This window comes from Scyliorhinus canicula, chromosome 5, assembly GCF_902713615.1.
Source record: "Scyliorhinus canicula chromosome 5, sScyCan1.1, whole genome shotgun sequence".
NCBI classification, from domain to species: Eukaryota; Metazoa; Chordata; class Chondrichthyes; order Carcharhiniformes; family Scyliorhinidae; genus Scyliorhinus; species Scyliorhinus canicula.
The window spans coordinates 97200199-97217429 of NC_052150.1; the positions used below are offsets into that span (position 1 = coordinate 97200199).

The window sequence follows — 17231 nt, forward strand, 5'->3', positions numbered from 1 at the left end:
TTCCTGCTCCCAGTCCATTGTCCACCTGCCAGCACGATTCCCTCCCACTTGAGGAGGAAAGGGATAAAGGGAATAGGAGAAACCGGAAGTGGTTGGGAGGTGCAGAGTGAATAGCAGGGAACGGCCAAAATGGCCAAAGAAAGCAGCAAAAAGAGCGGGAAGGGCAGATAGCAGGGAATGAATGGCATGGGAGTGGGGAGCAGACACACAACAGTGGTGTGAGAAACCACACTTGAGCTTGCAAAGTAGGAGCCGAGTTCCTGTTCTGTGGTAGGACTTAAGTGTTTAATTTAAGCAATTTGGCAAGTAGGAAGCAATGTATGTGCATGCTTCAAAAAATGCTGAACATTATGATTTAAACACTTTTGAATGCATCGGCTGTAAAAAAAAACAAGTCTCTGGTTCGAGAAGCATGGCTACATTCACTATTATGCAACATTTAGCAATATGCACAAAGTAATCTGGACCAGTTAGCCATAGGGCAAACATTGAATGCTGCTGCCGTTGAAGCATAGGTACTAATTAATAAAAATTCCACAGGGAACGACTGATTTCTCTGACTGACAAACATATATCACTCTGGCAGACCTTCTACCTAGGGTAGAGAGCTACAGGGCAGATTCAATAAATAAAATCAAACTGAAGCAACAGTAAATAGCAGGTTTTGCTATAGAACATAGAACAGTACAGCACAGAACAGGCTCTTCGGCCCTCGATGTTGTGCCGAGCAATGATCACCCTACTCAAACCCACGTATCCACCCTATACCCGTAATCCAACAACCCCCCCCCTTAACCTTACTTTTTTAGGACACTACGGGCAATTTAACATGGCCAATCCACCTAACCCGCACATCTTTGGACTGTGGGAGGAAACCGGAGCACCGGAGGAAACCCACGCACACACGGGGAGGACGTGCAGACTCCGCACAGACAGTGACCCAGCCGGGAATCGAACCTGGGACCCTGGAGCTGTGAAGCATTTATGCTAACCACCATGCTACCATGCTGCTATGTTGCAGATCCTTGTGTAGTCTCTGTTTCAAACAATAAAATAACTCAAAATTCTAGCTGTTCTCAGCGGCATCATATTTGCACTTTAAGTGAAGCATAGTGGCGCAGTGGGTTAGCCCTGCTGGCTCACGGCACCGAGGTCCCAGGTTCGAACCCAGCTCTGGGTCACTGTCCGTGTGGCGTTAGCACATTCACCCTCACAATGCAAAGATGTGCAGGTTAGGTCAATTAGCCACGCTAAATTGCCCCTTAATTGGAAAAAATGAATTGGGTACTCTAAATTTGAAAAAAAAATATTTGCACTTTGGACCAATGCCTATGATGCTACTTAGGTGAAATCTAATATTCTTGTGTTCCAAAAGGCTAGTAACTACCTAGCACAGTGAAGGTATTACTCAAGAAACATTGACATGGGACATGTCCTAACTGATACAAGCCATGAATAGTATCTTTCAATGAATAAATAAAAGTGCCAATCATAAATACTTTCAAAAGCACCGAGAAACAACATGGTTATTTGATATTAATAGAACTGTTCATAAAAAAGAACAAGGCCCACACTCAGCATGATATCTTTCTCACCAATGAGACAGCTGGCCAGGTCTTAAGCAGATGTAATCAATTAAAAAGTTTCTCACACCCTGGTGATCTTTGTATTTAGCATTCATTAGGCAGCCCACCTAGACAGCTGTGACCATTTGCCTGTGAACAGTTATCAGTGTATGAGACACAAAGGGGCTCATTTAGAATTGCACCACCTGATCTGTAACAGGCCAGAGTGTGCAGACATTGGTGACACTGGATAACAAACTGGATGATTTCTATGATGGGCAGGTAATCCACATTACTGCACGGCTAGCAAAACTCAAAACTACCCCAGCGTGTATTTCGTGTCCATGAATTGGTTTTCTTAAATTACTGGTTAACATAGATGGGCAAGTTCTAAAGTAATTAACTGAACAACATGTCACTTTCAACTGTGTATGAGAGCAGTGTTAACACCTGCATTTGTTACAAGTATTTAACTTTTTCACCTTACTTGTTCCCATTCCCCTGTTTCTGACTGTTGCCTCCCATTCTGGCTACGATGCTTGGTATAGGCAGGAGAGTCCGTCCCAATGCTTGACCTTTCACAACATAAACCTGGTTTCTCATATTTTCCACATGACGGTCTACATCTTGTGAAATAAACTGTGGCCATGTTCTGTGGCTTCTCTTGTTTGAAAGAACTGGCACCAAAACCTGAAGGAAATGTCAGGGGAACATTCATTAGTTTAATTGATTGCATTAATAATATGTGCTACAATTACAAAGTAATAATAACATGTGACCAAACCTGGAAACGTATCAAAACATTACAGCCTAGTTATGACATAGCTGGTGTTCTTTGTCATGACGAGCACATAACACTTTCAGATGTGGTAATCTGTCCTTTCTTATCTATGGCCAAAGTTTGGATCTAGTGTGTAACTGGGTCATTTTGGCCAGACCCAGGTTTGATCTCTGCGCAGTTCAGTGATCTTAATAAGGAGATTGTGAATTTTAAAATATATTTTTGCAAGATTTCAAATTACAACATGACAGCGAGGAAGAAAAATAATCATAAGAGGATTTCTCTTCTGGATCATATCCAAATGACCAGAACTGGCAGTGTGTGCGTGGTTTTCAGGTGAAGATCAGAGTGTGGTGAGATTCTGGAGGACCATCATTGACTCTACCCAAGTAATGGCCTCCACCTTTGAAACAGCAGGACAAGGGGAGAATACTGGAACAAAAGCTGGAGAAAAATTGTAATGAAACTCATTTAAGAGTTGCATTTTTTTATTAAAAGATTTATTCCTGCTGGTGGGATCTTCTTGTCCCACTGACGGAGAACTAGAATCAAAAAGCAGAATCCCAACGGCGGAGAATTCAGCCCATGGTATCACACCAGGAATGAGCATTCAGGAAATTACCCCACAATGAATTTACTTAAACCTATTGAAGTTGCCACTACATCATTAGAGCACACAGATATCTAGCAAGTATAGCTATTGACTCTGGCATCTCAACCGTGACCATCATGAGATTTTACGTTATCAAACGCACAGATCTCTTCCTAGCATATAAATCTTCTCCACAATATTTTATTGTAAGCATAAACAAATAGCCACAAAACAGTTTAGCTGTGGTTGTATTGGTGATAGTTACTTGTTAACTCCATGGTTACCAGTGCATAAAACAAAACAGATGGAACAGACAAGCTCTTTGCTGTGCTTTGTTCATAACAGAAAACCAATAGCTGAATCTGGCCCAGATAAAGAAACAACATGTTGCAATCTTGTTTAGCGTAGGAGACTGAGATTTCCTTTTACCACTCGACACACCAACTTAAATAAACAAAATGCGGAACAGAAAACAAGCATATTTTTCTTCTGTAACAAGTAGCAAAGAAAGTGACGTCTTAGGCTTGATGCTTATAATCAAATGAATCTACAATAAAATGTTCTATTTATGTGTAAACATTTCGCCAGTAAGAAACAATGACACTTTATAATGACTTGCATAACCAAAACGTATATTTTTAACTCGCTGTAATACTATATTGCAATGCAGTGACGTAAAATGTTACATTCATTAATAAGACGACTAGAGAATGGTGATGTGGGAAATCCTGCAGCTTCACAGGTAAGCGGTGTCAAAGTAGTCAGGGGAGCTGCACTTGGGCATCCAAGAGGCAGACATTGTTACCTTGCAATTTTCAACAGATTGATGCCAAGTAGAATTTCAATTGGCTTTTCCTTTCACCTCACATTTTTTAAATCGCTATTTCTCTGCAACTGTCATATCCTCTCCGCAGCATCTCAGGTTTTGTCTCCTCCTTTTCCTGGCTACTTTCTTTAAGATATGCAAGACCCAAAATTCTGCAGCATTCATTTTTGGATGACTCACCCATCGGTAGCATTCATTTTTGACTCCTCACCCACAGAATGCTCGCAGTATTGGGGAAGTCCAAGAAGCCTGGGATTTTGGTCCTTGGGCCTTGTGGTCATGCAGAAAGCACTACAGTATAAGTTTGTTCATGTGCTAAATGTGAAAGTGGCTGGGTAAGATCAAAGAAAAAATAGGAAGCCATTCGGCCCTTCAAGCCCACTGTGCCATTCATTATAATCAGAGCTGATCATCCAACTCAAGTGCCTAATCCCACTTTCCCCCATATCCTTTGATCCCTTTCACCCCAAGTGCTGTATTAAATGCTTCTTGAAAATATACAATGTTTTGGACTCAACTATTTCCCGTGCTAACGAATTCCACAGGCCACTCACTCTCTGGGTGAAGAAATTTCTCCTCATCTCTGTCCTAAATGCTCTACCCGTATCCTCAGACTGTGACCCCCTGGTTCTGGACACACCCACCATTGGGGAAATCCTTCCTACATCTACCCGGTCTAGTCCTGTTAGAACTTTATAGCTTTCTACGAGATCCCCCCTCATTCTTCTGAACTCCAGCGCATGCAACCCTAACCGATTCAATCTCTCTTCGTACGCAAGTCCTGCCACCCCAGGAATCAGTCTGGTAAACCTTTGCTGCACTCCTTCTATAGTTAGAACATCCTTCCTCAGATAAGGAGACCAAACCTGCACACAATATTCCAGTGTGGCCTCACCAAAGCCCTGTATAATTGCAGAAAGACATCACTGCTCCTGTACTTGAATTGTCTCGCAATGAAGGTCAGCATAACACTTGCCTTCTTTACTGCCTGCTGCGCCTGTATGCTTATCTTCAGTGACTGGTGTACGAGAACATCCAGGTCTCGTTGCACGTTCCTCTCTCTGACCATTCAGATACATTTGCCCTCTCAACCTGTCCAAATCACACTAAAGGATCTCTGTATGCTCCTCACTTCTCACCCTCCCTGACCAACTTGATGTGAGGGGCTGCCATCTCATTGAGGGACCTCCGAGTGTGACTGGAGATGGGGGGGGAAGCTAGGAGGTCAAAGTTAGGAATCAACTTGGAGGTTTCTGGACCAGGATTGAGCTGCTTGGCATTGGTTTCCCCGTGCACACAAATCTGCTGTGACAGGGCAATCTTTAGGCAATAGTCAATGCAGACATAGTGCCTCAGGTGTTTATGCATCTGTCATTGTTATCCCATCATAACGATCTTATAATGATGTACCACCTCTGACTGGCTCAAAGTGCAAGTAAAGTTACAAGTAAGGTCCTTTATTTGCATATAGAAAAACTGACAACAGAGGAGATGGCCATTCATCCCACTGTGTCCATACTGGCTGAAAGAGCTATCCAGTCTGATCCAACCTTCCAGCAATCTCTGATGTAGAAATCCATCTCCAAATCAGCTTGGAGCCGATGGTATATTTCTGTGGCGGCTCCCAATGCACAGAGGTCTGTTGCAACATGAAGGTCTTTAGATAACAGTCAGTGAAGACATGGTGCTTCAGGTGTTTATGCATCTGACATTAACACTGTGCTGCAAGCTATGTTTCAGCTATAGGCAATTGTCTTGCAATGCTACAAATCAGTAGATCAAAACAATCTGAATTAGTGCCGAGGAAATGCAGCCAAAACTGAACAATTAACCAAAAATATGCAACTGCCAAAAAAGTGTCAAATGAGTTTTTGTTTAAATGTAAAATGGCCTCAGACGTTCTTTTTAAAAAGTATCCTGGGTAAATGTTCAGTCTTTGCAGATGTTGCTAATCCTGGTGTCTAAATATTGAAACTGCGAACTAAAGGACAGACGTTTTGCACAAATGTATAATCATATTTGCGTGGAACATGAACAGTCCAGTCAATTAGTTTTAATTGGATACTGCCTGCCTGGAATCCAGACAGTACTGTACAAATGCAGCTTCAGTTTTATTTTGGCTTCAGTTAATCTTCCTGGTGAGATTTCATTCTATTTCCGCTGCATTGTCTTTTTTTTCCAATCTATATCTTAGATTGGTTAAACTTAAATCAAATGGTTGGAAAATCATAGGCAGCAGACCTGAAATTCTCCAATATATGTTCAGTGTAGGTTAGGTACTTCATCACTGGCAATGACATGCAAACTCAAAATCTATCCTCAATATTAAACCTCGCAGAGATGAGTTGTGTTTTCAATCACTCCACCCACAAATGTCTTCAGGGTGTGACTAATACCAGGTAAACAGTACAGAGTGCAAGTTATGTCATGCAGTTGACTTCAGTCACAATGAACTATTCTGTGCACCAACAGTAGCGCCAGGGGAAGAAAAGCAAAGCTTAAAGGAAGTACACAGGATGTAGAAGTATTTTTTTCTTTTTAGTTATGGAACAGTTCCAAATCAATGGAGTGTTTGAAAGCATATTTACTTGTCTCATTCTCAATTTCCGCCTTCCCTTCCAGGGGCTGTGGGCCTGTTAACACTGCATTAATGTGCATCAATTAAATTTCTCCCATTCTGCTACACAGGTGTCTCACAATTGCACCAGCACAAGATGGGTGGGCAGCTGTCCAAATTAAAAGTTCAATTAATATATACTTTCGGAAAATCATCAAGCATAGAGAACACCTCCTAACAAATCTATGCTATGTCTGTCATATAGTCTAGCACAGTAAGCAGTCTTACAACACCAGGTTAAAAGTCCAACAGGTTTGTTTTGAATCACTAACGTTCGGAGTGCAGCTCCCTCCTCAGGTGTACAGAAGGTTTAAATCAGACGAGCACTGCCTCAGGTGCTGAGGGACACTGCACTACCTGATATGATATTGCACTATACAGAACAAGAAGTGTCCAAGTTGAACCTCAGGTCCATGTTGAATTAGCAGATTTTAGCCAGGAATAGCAATGCAAGTGCTACAATTAGCCTCAGGCAGAGAAAGGACTCCTGCTGACATGCAAGAATAGGTGACAACAGGACCAGTATGCTCCCCTACCTCCCACGAATTAAGTAACCTGCTGACATTCAATATTCAGACATACAAATGAAAGGCGCTAACTTGGAAACTTGAATCACTTCCCCTGGGAGAAGAGGAAGAAATTAATTACCTCCAGAAGTAAAGACACCACACCTGATGGATCCAGTGTTCTCTCCTCCCTTTAGCTTCTGCATTTCTTGAACTATAGGAAACTCGACCCATGGGCATTAAAAGTAAAACTCTGCTGAAATTTGAGGCAAGCAGCCCAATTAAAATATTCAAATTATCATCTCACCTCTGGAAAACAGTTACTGTCCCACAATCAACTTGATTCCATTAATGGCGCAATGGTTAGTACTGCTGCCTCGCGGCACTGAGGACACGGGTTCAATCCCGGCACTGGGCCACTATTCGTGTGGAATTTACACATTCTCACTGTGCCTGCGTGGGTTTCACCCCCACAACCCAAAGATGTACAGGTTAGGTGGATTGGCCACACTAAATTGCCCCTTAATTGGGAAAAAAATAATTGGGTACTCTAAATTTAAGAAAAAACTATTTTTTTAAAAAATTGATTCCATTATAACTGAAGGCTGGCTCGAGTATCTGTTTTAACTGTACAACCCTTTTCCCAGTCTTTGGGGCCTACAATTGACCTGGTTTTCAGTCACTCCAGAATAGTTGCTGATTTTGTGACCATATAATTAAAATAGTACATTTCATTTCATTTTTAGCGTTATGATGCGGAAATTCAATTTGGCAAGATAATTATCTAAGTACTAAAACCAAGGTAAGAGCAATCTCATAAGAGTGTTAAATGAAGCACTTTGGTTCCTCTAGTTTTGTTAATTTATCTGAGAAGCCACTCACCTCTTCAACCAACGTGGTTATTTGATTCAGTGGAGTTACAGACAGGTGCCCAAACAGTAGAGTTCTTCTGTAATTCTCTTTTAGAATGGGACCTCTCATTTTCTTGATTATATAAACAACTTTACTTTTCAAATTTGAAGGTAACTGAAAATAAATTAAAATGTGATTAGACATTGTCACTTACACGAATTAATTGTGTTTTACATGCCAGCTGTTAAACATAAATATTGTAATGTGCAATGTGCTACACTTCTCACGGGGCCTCACGGTAGCATGGTGGTTAGCATCAATGCTTCACAGCTCCAGGGTCCCAGGTTCGATTCCCGGCTGGGTCACTGTCTGTGTGGAGTCTGCACGTCCTCCCCGTGTTTGCGTGGGTTTCCTCCGGGTGCTCCGGTTTCCTCCCACAGTCCAAAGATGTGCGGGTTAGGTGGATTGGCCATGCTAAATTGCCCGTAGTGTAAGGTTAATGGGGGAATTGTTGGGTTATGGGTATACGGGTTACGTGGGTTTAAGTAGGGTGATCATTGTTCGGCACAACATCGAGGGCCGAAGGGCCTGTTCTGTGCTGTACTGTTCTATGTTCTATGTACACAATAGCGCCACGGACACTGCAACTGCTGTTCCCCAATTGTGCTGCTGAGAACTGATTTAGGCTTGGCGTCTCTAATATTCTGCTTACTGGTCTTGACAAATTAAAACTCATTCACAATGACCACCTAGCATCAGTACAAAAGTTCACTTGCATCTTGCCTGATCTTTTGAGCTAATTTGCATTTGCTCCTCATGCCTCAATGGACCAGTTTCAAGATCCTCATGATGCTTTCAAATGCTTTCTGAGGTGGAGTGACTGCATCTCACTCTACTGCAGCACATACAATGCTTTATAGACACAAGTGGTTTGCTGATGATTGCAGTGTTAAGTTCAATTCACTATTTTTCAGATAATGAAACAGTCCATTATCCATGAGCTGCAAGAGCTGGACGGCAAGTAACATTCATGCCACATAAATGACCATCACCAACAGGAGTATCTAACCACTTCCCCATGACATTCATCACTGATACTAAACTGGACCAGCTACATAAATACTAAGGCAACTAAAGAAGGTCGGTGGGTGGGTATTTTGTGGAAAGTGGCTCACCTCCAGATTGATATTCCCCTTACAATCTTGTTGTGGTGAACGGCCAATTTTTTCTATGCTGTGGCTTTTTTTTGTGCGGCCACAGCAACATACGTCATTTAACTCAGCAAGGCATGCGCAGTACCTTCCAAACTTCGTTGTGATCACGTACTCACACAGCTTAGCAGCAAAATTGTTCCTGAATCCCCATAGACTTTCCAACACCTATACAGTAGGAGTCAGGAGTAGGACTTCTCTCTACTTGACTGAATGGGTGCAACTAGAACAGCATTCAAGAAGTACAACCATCGAGGACAAGGCAGCCCACTTCAATGGCAATCCCTCCACACTTTGAGCATCCAATCCCTGCAGCACTGTTGAATGGCTATATTGTCTACTATCTACAGGATACACTGCAGTAAATTAAACTTCTTCAATTTCACAAGCCTTTGATCTCCTTCAAGAAGATGGGCAACAGGTGCATGTGATAACATGATCACCTCCAAATTCACATCCAAGTCACACACTGTCCTAAGTTAAACATATAGTGCTGTTTATACAGTGTCACAAACTTTGAACTCCTTACCCAATATCATTGTGGGAGTACCTGCAGCAGTTCAAGAAGGCAACAAAGGTAGACCAATAAATGTTGGTCTTATAGCAACAGCTTATACTATGCATATAGTGTACACCATCATTTAATCATCTTGAGCATCGTCTAGTGAGAGTCGGGAGCAGTGCGGAAGAAGAAAGTGCCAGGAGGATAAGGGAGGGAAAGGAGTGCCAGTGAGAACTCAAGTGGCGAGAACAAGTGTGCTGAGTGAGGGTGCAGTAGATAGGGAGAGAAGACTATCAGCCTAAATTGTGCCAACTTGAATTGAGGGTGGAGAAAATGATTGTCAACATTAATATAGGGAGGGAGCTTGGTTGGGTGAGGTGGAGAGGAGTGTGCAACTTGAAGCGGAGAGGAACAGGGACAACAGTGTCTGCATGAAGGAAAGGGGAGGGAAGAAGGAGGAAAGTTCCAATGTAAAGCAAGGGAAGAGAGGGAAGTGAATGAATACCAGCATAAATAAAACAGAAGAAGTGAAGAATGCTTGTATGAACTAGGAGCAGGGACAAGAGTGCCTCAATTCATCATGGTGCTTGGATTAGTTGGAGCATTCAGATTGAGTAAGAGAGTACCAGTAAATAATCACAAAAGCCCATAATTTCTCAAAAAATAAAGAATATTAACATTTTCTGTCAAAAGTTTCCATTATACAAGTAGTAAAATTTTGGATATATTTGCAGCTTAAATTAAAACAAGTTCCAGCCCCGTTTTTGAACTACAAGTATCAGGCCTATATTCAGGAAAGTTTTAGAGCTGTCACATTTCTATGGTTGTGTCTAGCCTTTTGAAGTTGTTTTAACTTTTAATAATTTTTACAACCATGATTATTTACAGCACTGAAAGAGGCCACTTATCCCACTGTGTTTTCAACAACTCTTTAATGGAGCAATCCAAAACTAATCCTGGTGCCTTGCCCTCTTTCTGGAGCCAGTGCTATTATGAACTGCACGCAGGGAAACCAGCCCAAGAGAACCTGAAATAAACAAAGCAACTTACCTAATTGTGGAAAACAACCCCACATTTAACTCCTCTTCTGATCATTGTCACTCCTGATACCCCCCTCACCAGTCCCAAACCATACCAGTCTCCTTTCCCAACCTATGATCACCAAGGTGCCAGCTCCAAACCCTTGATCTCCTTCAGCCCCACACCTCACCTGTGATCTCCCACATCTCCAGCTCCTTCAATCCGCACTCAGCACAATCGCAGGCTCCAGGAAACCAGAGGCACAGACTTCCCCATTCAGCAACACAAATCAATTACTTGACCCTCTCCTCATTCACAAACAGCTAGGCTCAAATTTCTAGGCTTATGTCTTTACTGATCCTTGTATAACAAAGCAGCCATTGCAACAGATTGTACTGTACTCCACATGTATGTCAACCAGCATGGTACTTCACATGTATGTTAATCAATGTTTTGTACAAATTTATCGTTACTTCTTCACTCTTGCATTCTACGGCCCCATTTTATAAAATCCACAATTCCTTTGGCTTTTTTTAAGGCTTTGTCCATCTGCACTCACACGTCAGGAATTATTTTTTTAAAGCTTCCATTTATATAGCATCTTTCGGGATGGCTCAAAGCACTTTAAATCCCATTAAGCACTTCTGAATTGTAGTCACTGTTCTGATGTAGGAATGGCAGCAGTCACTTCTGGATTTGAACACCCAAGTTTATCTGGTCAGTTACACACTGCAATAACCCGGTTTAATCTTTTCTCCTTCCTTAAACAAGTTGTCTAAAAGAATTAATTTTGAAAATAGTATGTTCATGTAACAGTGCATTTGGAACATCACAGAATTGTTATGGCGCAGGAGGTCGTCATTTGGCCCATTGTGTCTACAACATGTACATACATGAATAAAATGGCATTGGTCTACTTTGTTAATAAAAATAAGTTTTAATATGTGTGGTTAACCGATTAAGGAAAGACAGTGAAGACACTATACCATACATATGTATATAAAAGGTCATTACTGTCAGAACTGTTAAGAAGACTGGCTGACAAAGTGTGACACCCACGTTTAAAGAGGGAGGTAGAACAAGTCAAAGCACTATTAACCAATTAGCTTAAGGTTGGCATTAGGAAAGATAACGGAATCCTTAATCAAATATATAATAGAAAAAATATCTAGAAACAGAAAATGTAGTAGCATGGGTTTCAAAAGAGGTCATGCTTGACCAACCTGATTGAAAGAACTGACAAAAATGATAGATCCAGGTAATGTAGCAGATCTAATAAAACTGGACTTCCAAAAGATAAAAAAAACACATAGCAGACCCAAGACTAAGGTCGGAACACGTGGGGTCAGAAAACAAGAAATAGAATGGATAACAAGCAGGATGAAAAAATAGAATGCAGAGAGTAGGGGGTTCAAGGCGAAAGTGGTATTCAATGCAGATCACTGTTGCTCACTGTTCACATAAACAACTGGACATGGGAATTGGAATTAAAATTTCAAAATTTGCAGACAACACCAAAATAATGCAGAGAAGGACTAAATTACAGATAGTCATGAATAAATGTGTAGATGAGTCACGTATTTGAAAAATATAGATAAGTGTGAGGTAGAACATATCCATAGGAAGAATAATGGCCGCATACTGCTTGGAAAATAACTGTGCACATAGGGTAGAGAAACAGAGGGATCTGGATGTACAGACTTATACTCCAGAAAGTAAATTGCTTACATATACACACACACGCACACACAGAGCTACGCATAACCCAACATCCACAGTTTCAGTCTTTGTCTATTTAAAGGAATTCAAATGAATCACCAATTAATGTTCAGTACCTACATAAATTAAACACTATCTACGGTTAACAATAGATACACAAATTACTAAAGTAGCAACACCATTAATAAAACAATTTAACAAATAAACCATTGGGGTTTAATTCCAGAGGGATCGAATTGAAAATTAGAAAAGTTAAACTTGCACAGAACCTTGATTGAACTATACTTACGGTATTGTAAATAGCTCTGGTCTCCATATTATTAAAAAAGAATACAGAGGTACTGGAGAAAATGGAAAATTTACTCATACTGTATCCCAAAGAGTATACCTATTCAGATTGCCAGGTTGGAACTCTTTTCTCGAGGAAAAAACCGAGCGGTGACAAGATAATGAAAGAGTTTGACAGGATACACAGAGAGGTTTCCAATTGAAAGCACGATCATAAATAAGGGCTATAAATATGAGATAGTCGCGAATAAATGTAATGAAGAATTCTGGAGAAAAACTCGACCCAAAAAGTGGTTAGACTGTGAAACACTTTTCCCCAAAGAATAGTCACGGTGAATAACATAGATGCCAGTGAAAGGGAAGCTAGATAAATAGGAGGGAGATGGGGATATGGAAATATGTTGATGGGTTTTATACAAAGGGTGAAGGAGGAAGCTCGTGTGGAACAAGTACAAGGATGCTAGGCCGAATGGCCTGTTTCGGTGCTGTAAGCAAATAGATTGCAGCAATATTCAAATTCTCGATTAGAAGTTTTAACGAAACTTGTTAAGGCTGATTTTCTTCAAATACAATTTTAATGAAACCAAAACATTTCATCTCTTTTTAAAAAGAAAAAGCAACGCTTCGTATTTGTCAAGCAGGATTTATGTCCATTAACTTTTTTTTACCTTACTCCATTTTTATTCGAGAAAAGCGTGTTTTTCGTGGCATTTGCAATATTATTACATTGCAGCACAGTTAACCCACGTGAAAGAGGTTGAGAAAAGATTAATTTACTTTGTTTTCAGTGTTTTTCCCAGGTACTCGGGGGAAGGGGTGTTAAACACAACCTGTTGCAACGTTTAATCTTCATTAACTGATCCGGATAGAGCGAGCGGATGGTGGAAACACTGACTGTTCTTACCTCCCAGGAGGCTGTAAGGAGCCCAGTGGCGCTGACAAACCACACCAGCATATACTCTCTTTCAAGAAAATCTGACAAGAGTTTTTCATTCTCTTTGCTCGCGATGAATTTGACCCATTTGTCAGCTCGCAGTCTCAATGAGAAGACAATCCAGTCTGCGATGTATTGCACCCTCTCGTCGTCTGCGAAACTTTCAGCATGGTTTTCCTCATCTTCTTCGGCCATTTGATTCACTTTGATTTTTGGCACTTAAGACTTCCAACAAAATGTATATTTTGTCTAGGTAATTGGAGCTCAACTTTTATTTTCACTGCGTATCCGATTCATTCAGATTGAAGCTGCGCATTTTACAGACTGAAGAAGGCTTCAGACTTCTCCGAACCGGACTCTGCTCTGGACTGGTTTCCTGGGGAATGGGAAAGAAATGTAGCCTTTCTCTCGTTCACCTCTGTTCCCCGCTTCCGCCAGTGAACAATCCCACTTCAGGTTGATGCCTTCGATCCACACAGTCTCACCGGATCAAACCAACACGACCAGGGGGGGTGCACTGGTAACAATTACAATTGTATCAGTTTGTATCAATGTAAACAATGAAACCTGCGCGTCAATTTGACAGGCTCATAGACATACATTAACTGAAAAATATCTCGATTATCAAGCAAAAACATCAGGAAAGATAGTACATGTTACCAAAGTGAAATGAGTAGAAAAGTGCAGCACTTGTGCACACAATGAATCACAGGAGTAAATAACAAACCTGCATGCACTGGAGAAACTTCACAGGAAAGCAATTCATAGTAGTGTCATACTTCACTTACTGGGGGGGGGGGGGGGTGTTGATGGTGTGGTCATGGGTCAGATCTCTGAAACGCCCACCATATTATTTCACTTTCATGTATGGACAGAAAGGTGAAAAGTAATTCTTCAAATATCCAGTTTAATATGTTTTTCATTTTTTATCAAAGACACAAAATATCACATGCCGAGATCAACAGTACCATACTGCAAAATGTCTAACAAAACTTCAAAGAATGCCCCCGGAGCCTATAACCACCAATGGATCTTACACACAGTAGTAGGTGGCTTTAAGTCCTGGACATAAATGTTCAATCACAGGACAAGGACTGATGAAATAATAATAATTATAATCATCTTTAATTCCATGCAGGCGGGGAAAGCGCCGGGACCAGAAGGGTTCCCGGCGGACTTCTACAAACAATTTGCGACAGCACTGGCCCCGCACCTGCGGGAGATGTTCATAGACTCGCTGGCTGAGGGCACACTGCCACCCACGCTAGCACAGGCCTCAATCTCACTGATACCGAAGAAAGGCAAAGACCCAACGGAATGTGGGCCATACAGACCCATCTCACTACTGAACGTGGATGCCAAAATACTGGCCAAGATTCTAGCCAAAAGGCTAGAAGACTGCGTGCCAGAGGTGGTAGCAGAGGACCAAACGGGCTTTGTCAAAGGTAGACAGCTTACTTCGAACATTAGGCGCCTGCTGAACATGATAATTACCCCATCCGGGGAGAGAACACCGGAGGTGATCGTCTCCCTAGACGCAGAAAAGACCTTCGACAGAGTCAAATGGAAATACCTCATAGAGGTACTGGAGCAGTTCGGGCTTGGAACAGGATTCACCGTTTGGGTAAAGCTCCTATACAACACTCCCATGGCAAGCGTACGGACCAACAACACCAACTCCCGCTATTTCCAGCTGCACAGGGGCACCAGACAAGGATGCCCACTGTCCCTGCTGCTGTTCGCTCTAGCGATCGAGCCACTAGCAATTGTGCTCACAGCAACAAAAAGCTGGAGGGGGATCCAAAGGGGCGGCAGAGAGCACAGAGTCTCACTCTATGCAGATGACCTGCTCCTCTACATTTCGGACCCACAAAGCAGGTACCTCTTCCTATTCAGATCCATCCCGATCTACATCCCCAAGGCCCTTTTCAAAGCACTAGACAAACTAATCATGGTGTTCGTATGGGGGGGGGGGGGGGGGGGAGAGAGAGAGAGAAGAATGCTAGTATCTCAAAGAAGGTCCTACAAAAAACAAAATCCAGGGGAGGGCTAGCCCTCCCAAACCTACAATTCTACCACTGGGCGGCGACGGACGAGCAAATAAGGGGATGGATGAAGGAGCCAGAAGCCGAATGGGTGCGCACGGAGGAGGCCTCCTACAGGGTGCCCTCCCTCCGGGCCCTCGCCACGGTGGCACTCCCATCCTCACCCAAACAACAATCCAGCAGCCCGGTGGTAATAGCCACCCTCCAGTCCTGGAACCAACTACGGCAGCAATTTGGCCTGACCAAAATGTCAGGTAAAGCTCCCATCTGCAACAACCATAGGTTCACACCAGCGCTGACTGACGCCACCTTCAAAAGGTGGGGACAGGACAGAGGGACACTGACAGTCAGGGACCTATACACGGACGGCAGGATCGCTACACTGGGCGAACTGACAGAGAAATTCCAGCTAGCCAGGGGGAACGAGCTAAAGTACCTGCAACTAAAAAACTTCCTACGAAAGGAGACAAGGACATACCCACAACCACCAAGACAGACACTACTGGAAGAGTTACTGGACGCAGGCATACTAGATAAAGGAAACTGTAGTGATATCTGCGACCGACTGGTAGAAGGGGTTGACACCATACTGGACGCAACAAGAATGAAGTGGGAGGAGGACCTGGGGATTGAAATAGGGTAGGGACTCTGGAGCGAAGCACTGCACAGGGTCAACTAAAAGCGGTACACAGAGTCCACTTAACAAGAACCCGTATGAGTATGTTCTTCCCGGAGGTGGAGGATAGATGTGAATGGTGCCAAGGAGGCCCGGCCAACCACGCCCACATGTTCTGGTCTTGCCCCAGACTTGCAGGGTACTGGACAGCCTTCTTCAAGGCAATGTCCAAAGTGGTGGGGGTGAGGGTGGAGCCATGCCCGAAAGTGGCGGTCTTCGGGGTTTCAGACCAGCCAGATCTATTCCTGGGGAGGAGGGCGGACGCCCTTGCCTTTGCCTCCCTGATCGCCCGCCGTAGAATCCTGTTCGGCTGGCGGTCAGCAGCACCACCCAAAGCTGCAGACTGGCTGTCCGACCTCTCGGAATCTCTCCAAATGGAGAAAATCAAATTCGCCATCTGAGGGTCAGACGACGGCTTCCACAGAACGTGGGAGCCATTCACCCAATTGTTCCGGGACCTGTTTGTGGCCAACAAACAAGCAGAAGAATAGCCAGGTTGCCAGGAACCAGGGGAAAGCAGCCAAAGCATGAGAGGGAGAGATAGACCGGGAGAGGGGAGGGGGGGAGGGACAGCTCAATCTACGAGGAAGGAAAGGCGAACCACAGGGGAGGGGGGAGGGGGCAGAAGCAGGGAGAGGGGGGGATAGAGGGAAGAGACAGGGAACAATAGAGGAGAGCCAGGGAGGGAGAGGGGGGAGGCAGGGAAACGTTAACCAACTTGGCATCCACAGGAACAGAGAAAACGGGGAAGACGGGAGGGCCGCAGAAGCGGAAGTGCGCACGAGACGACAACGTCAGTGAACTCCGTCCGGGAGAAGCAAGGGACAACACCACAAATGGATGCCTACATATGCGTGTAAATAACTTTGCCAAGTGTACAGAGCTGCTGCTGTTGAGCGGGGGCATAATACCATCCGTTAACTTCTCGGGGAAAATTAAAACATCAGCAGCAGCAGCGATCCATAGGGGGAGGGGATGAGTGCTCCGTTGGGAGGGTGTGGGCAAACTGAGGGACGTGGGGTAACGTCTAGTTAATTGCTATTGTATATTCTCTTTCTGCACCATGTTAATGTTCACTCTATTTTGCTGTGTTAGGA

At 43.2% G+C, this 17231-nt stretch overlaps 1 protein-coding gene across 2 annotated transcripts in view; it reads right to left on the minus strand.

Moving 5' to 3' along the window:
- The window catches only part of LOC119966149 (dynein heavy chain 11, axonemal-like), a 622669-nt gene extending 608774 nt beyond the window's left edge, over nucleotides 1–13895 (minus strand). Inside the window, exons 1-3 of one of the 2 annotated variants that reach the window (XM_038797431.1) lie at nucleotides 13384–13895; nucleotides 7770–7913; nucleotides 2053–2255 (exon numbers count right to left, since the gene is read on the minus strand). In XM_038797431.1, the coding sequence (XP_038653359.1) occupies nucleotides 2053–2255; nucleotides 7770–7913; nucleotides 13384–13608 (572 nt within the window). In that variant the 5' untranslated portion in view covers nucleotides 13609–13895. The remainder of the gene's footprint in view (nucleotides 1–2052; nucleotides 2256–7769; nucleotides 7914–13383) is intronic. The other variant, XM_038797432.1, reaches the window with a different exon arrangement.
- Nucleotides 13896–17231: the final 3336 nt, after the last annotated feature.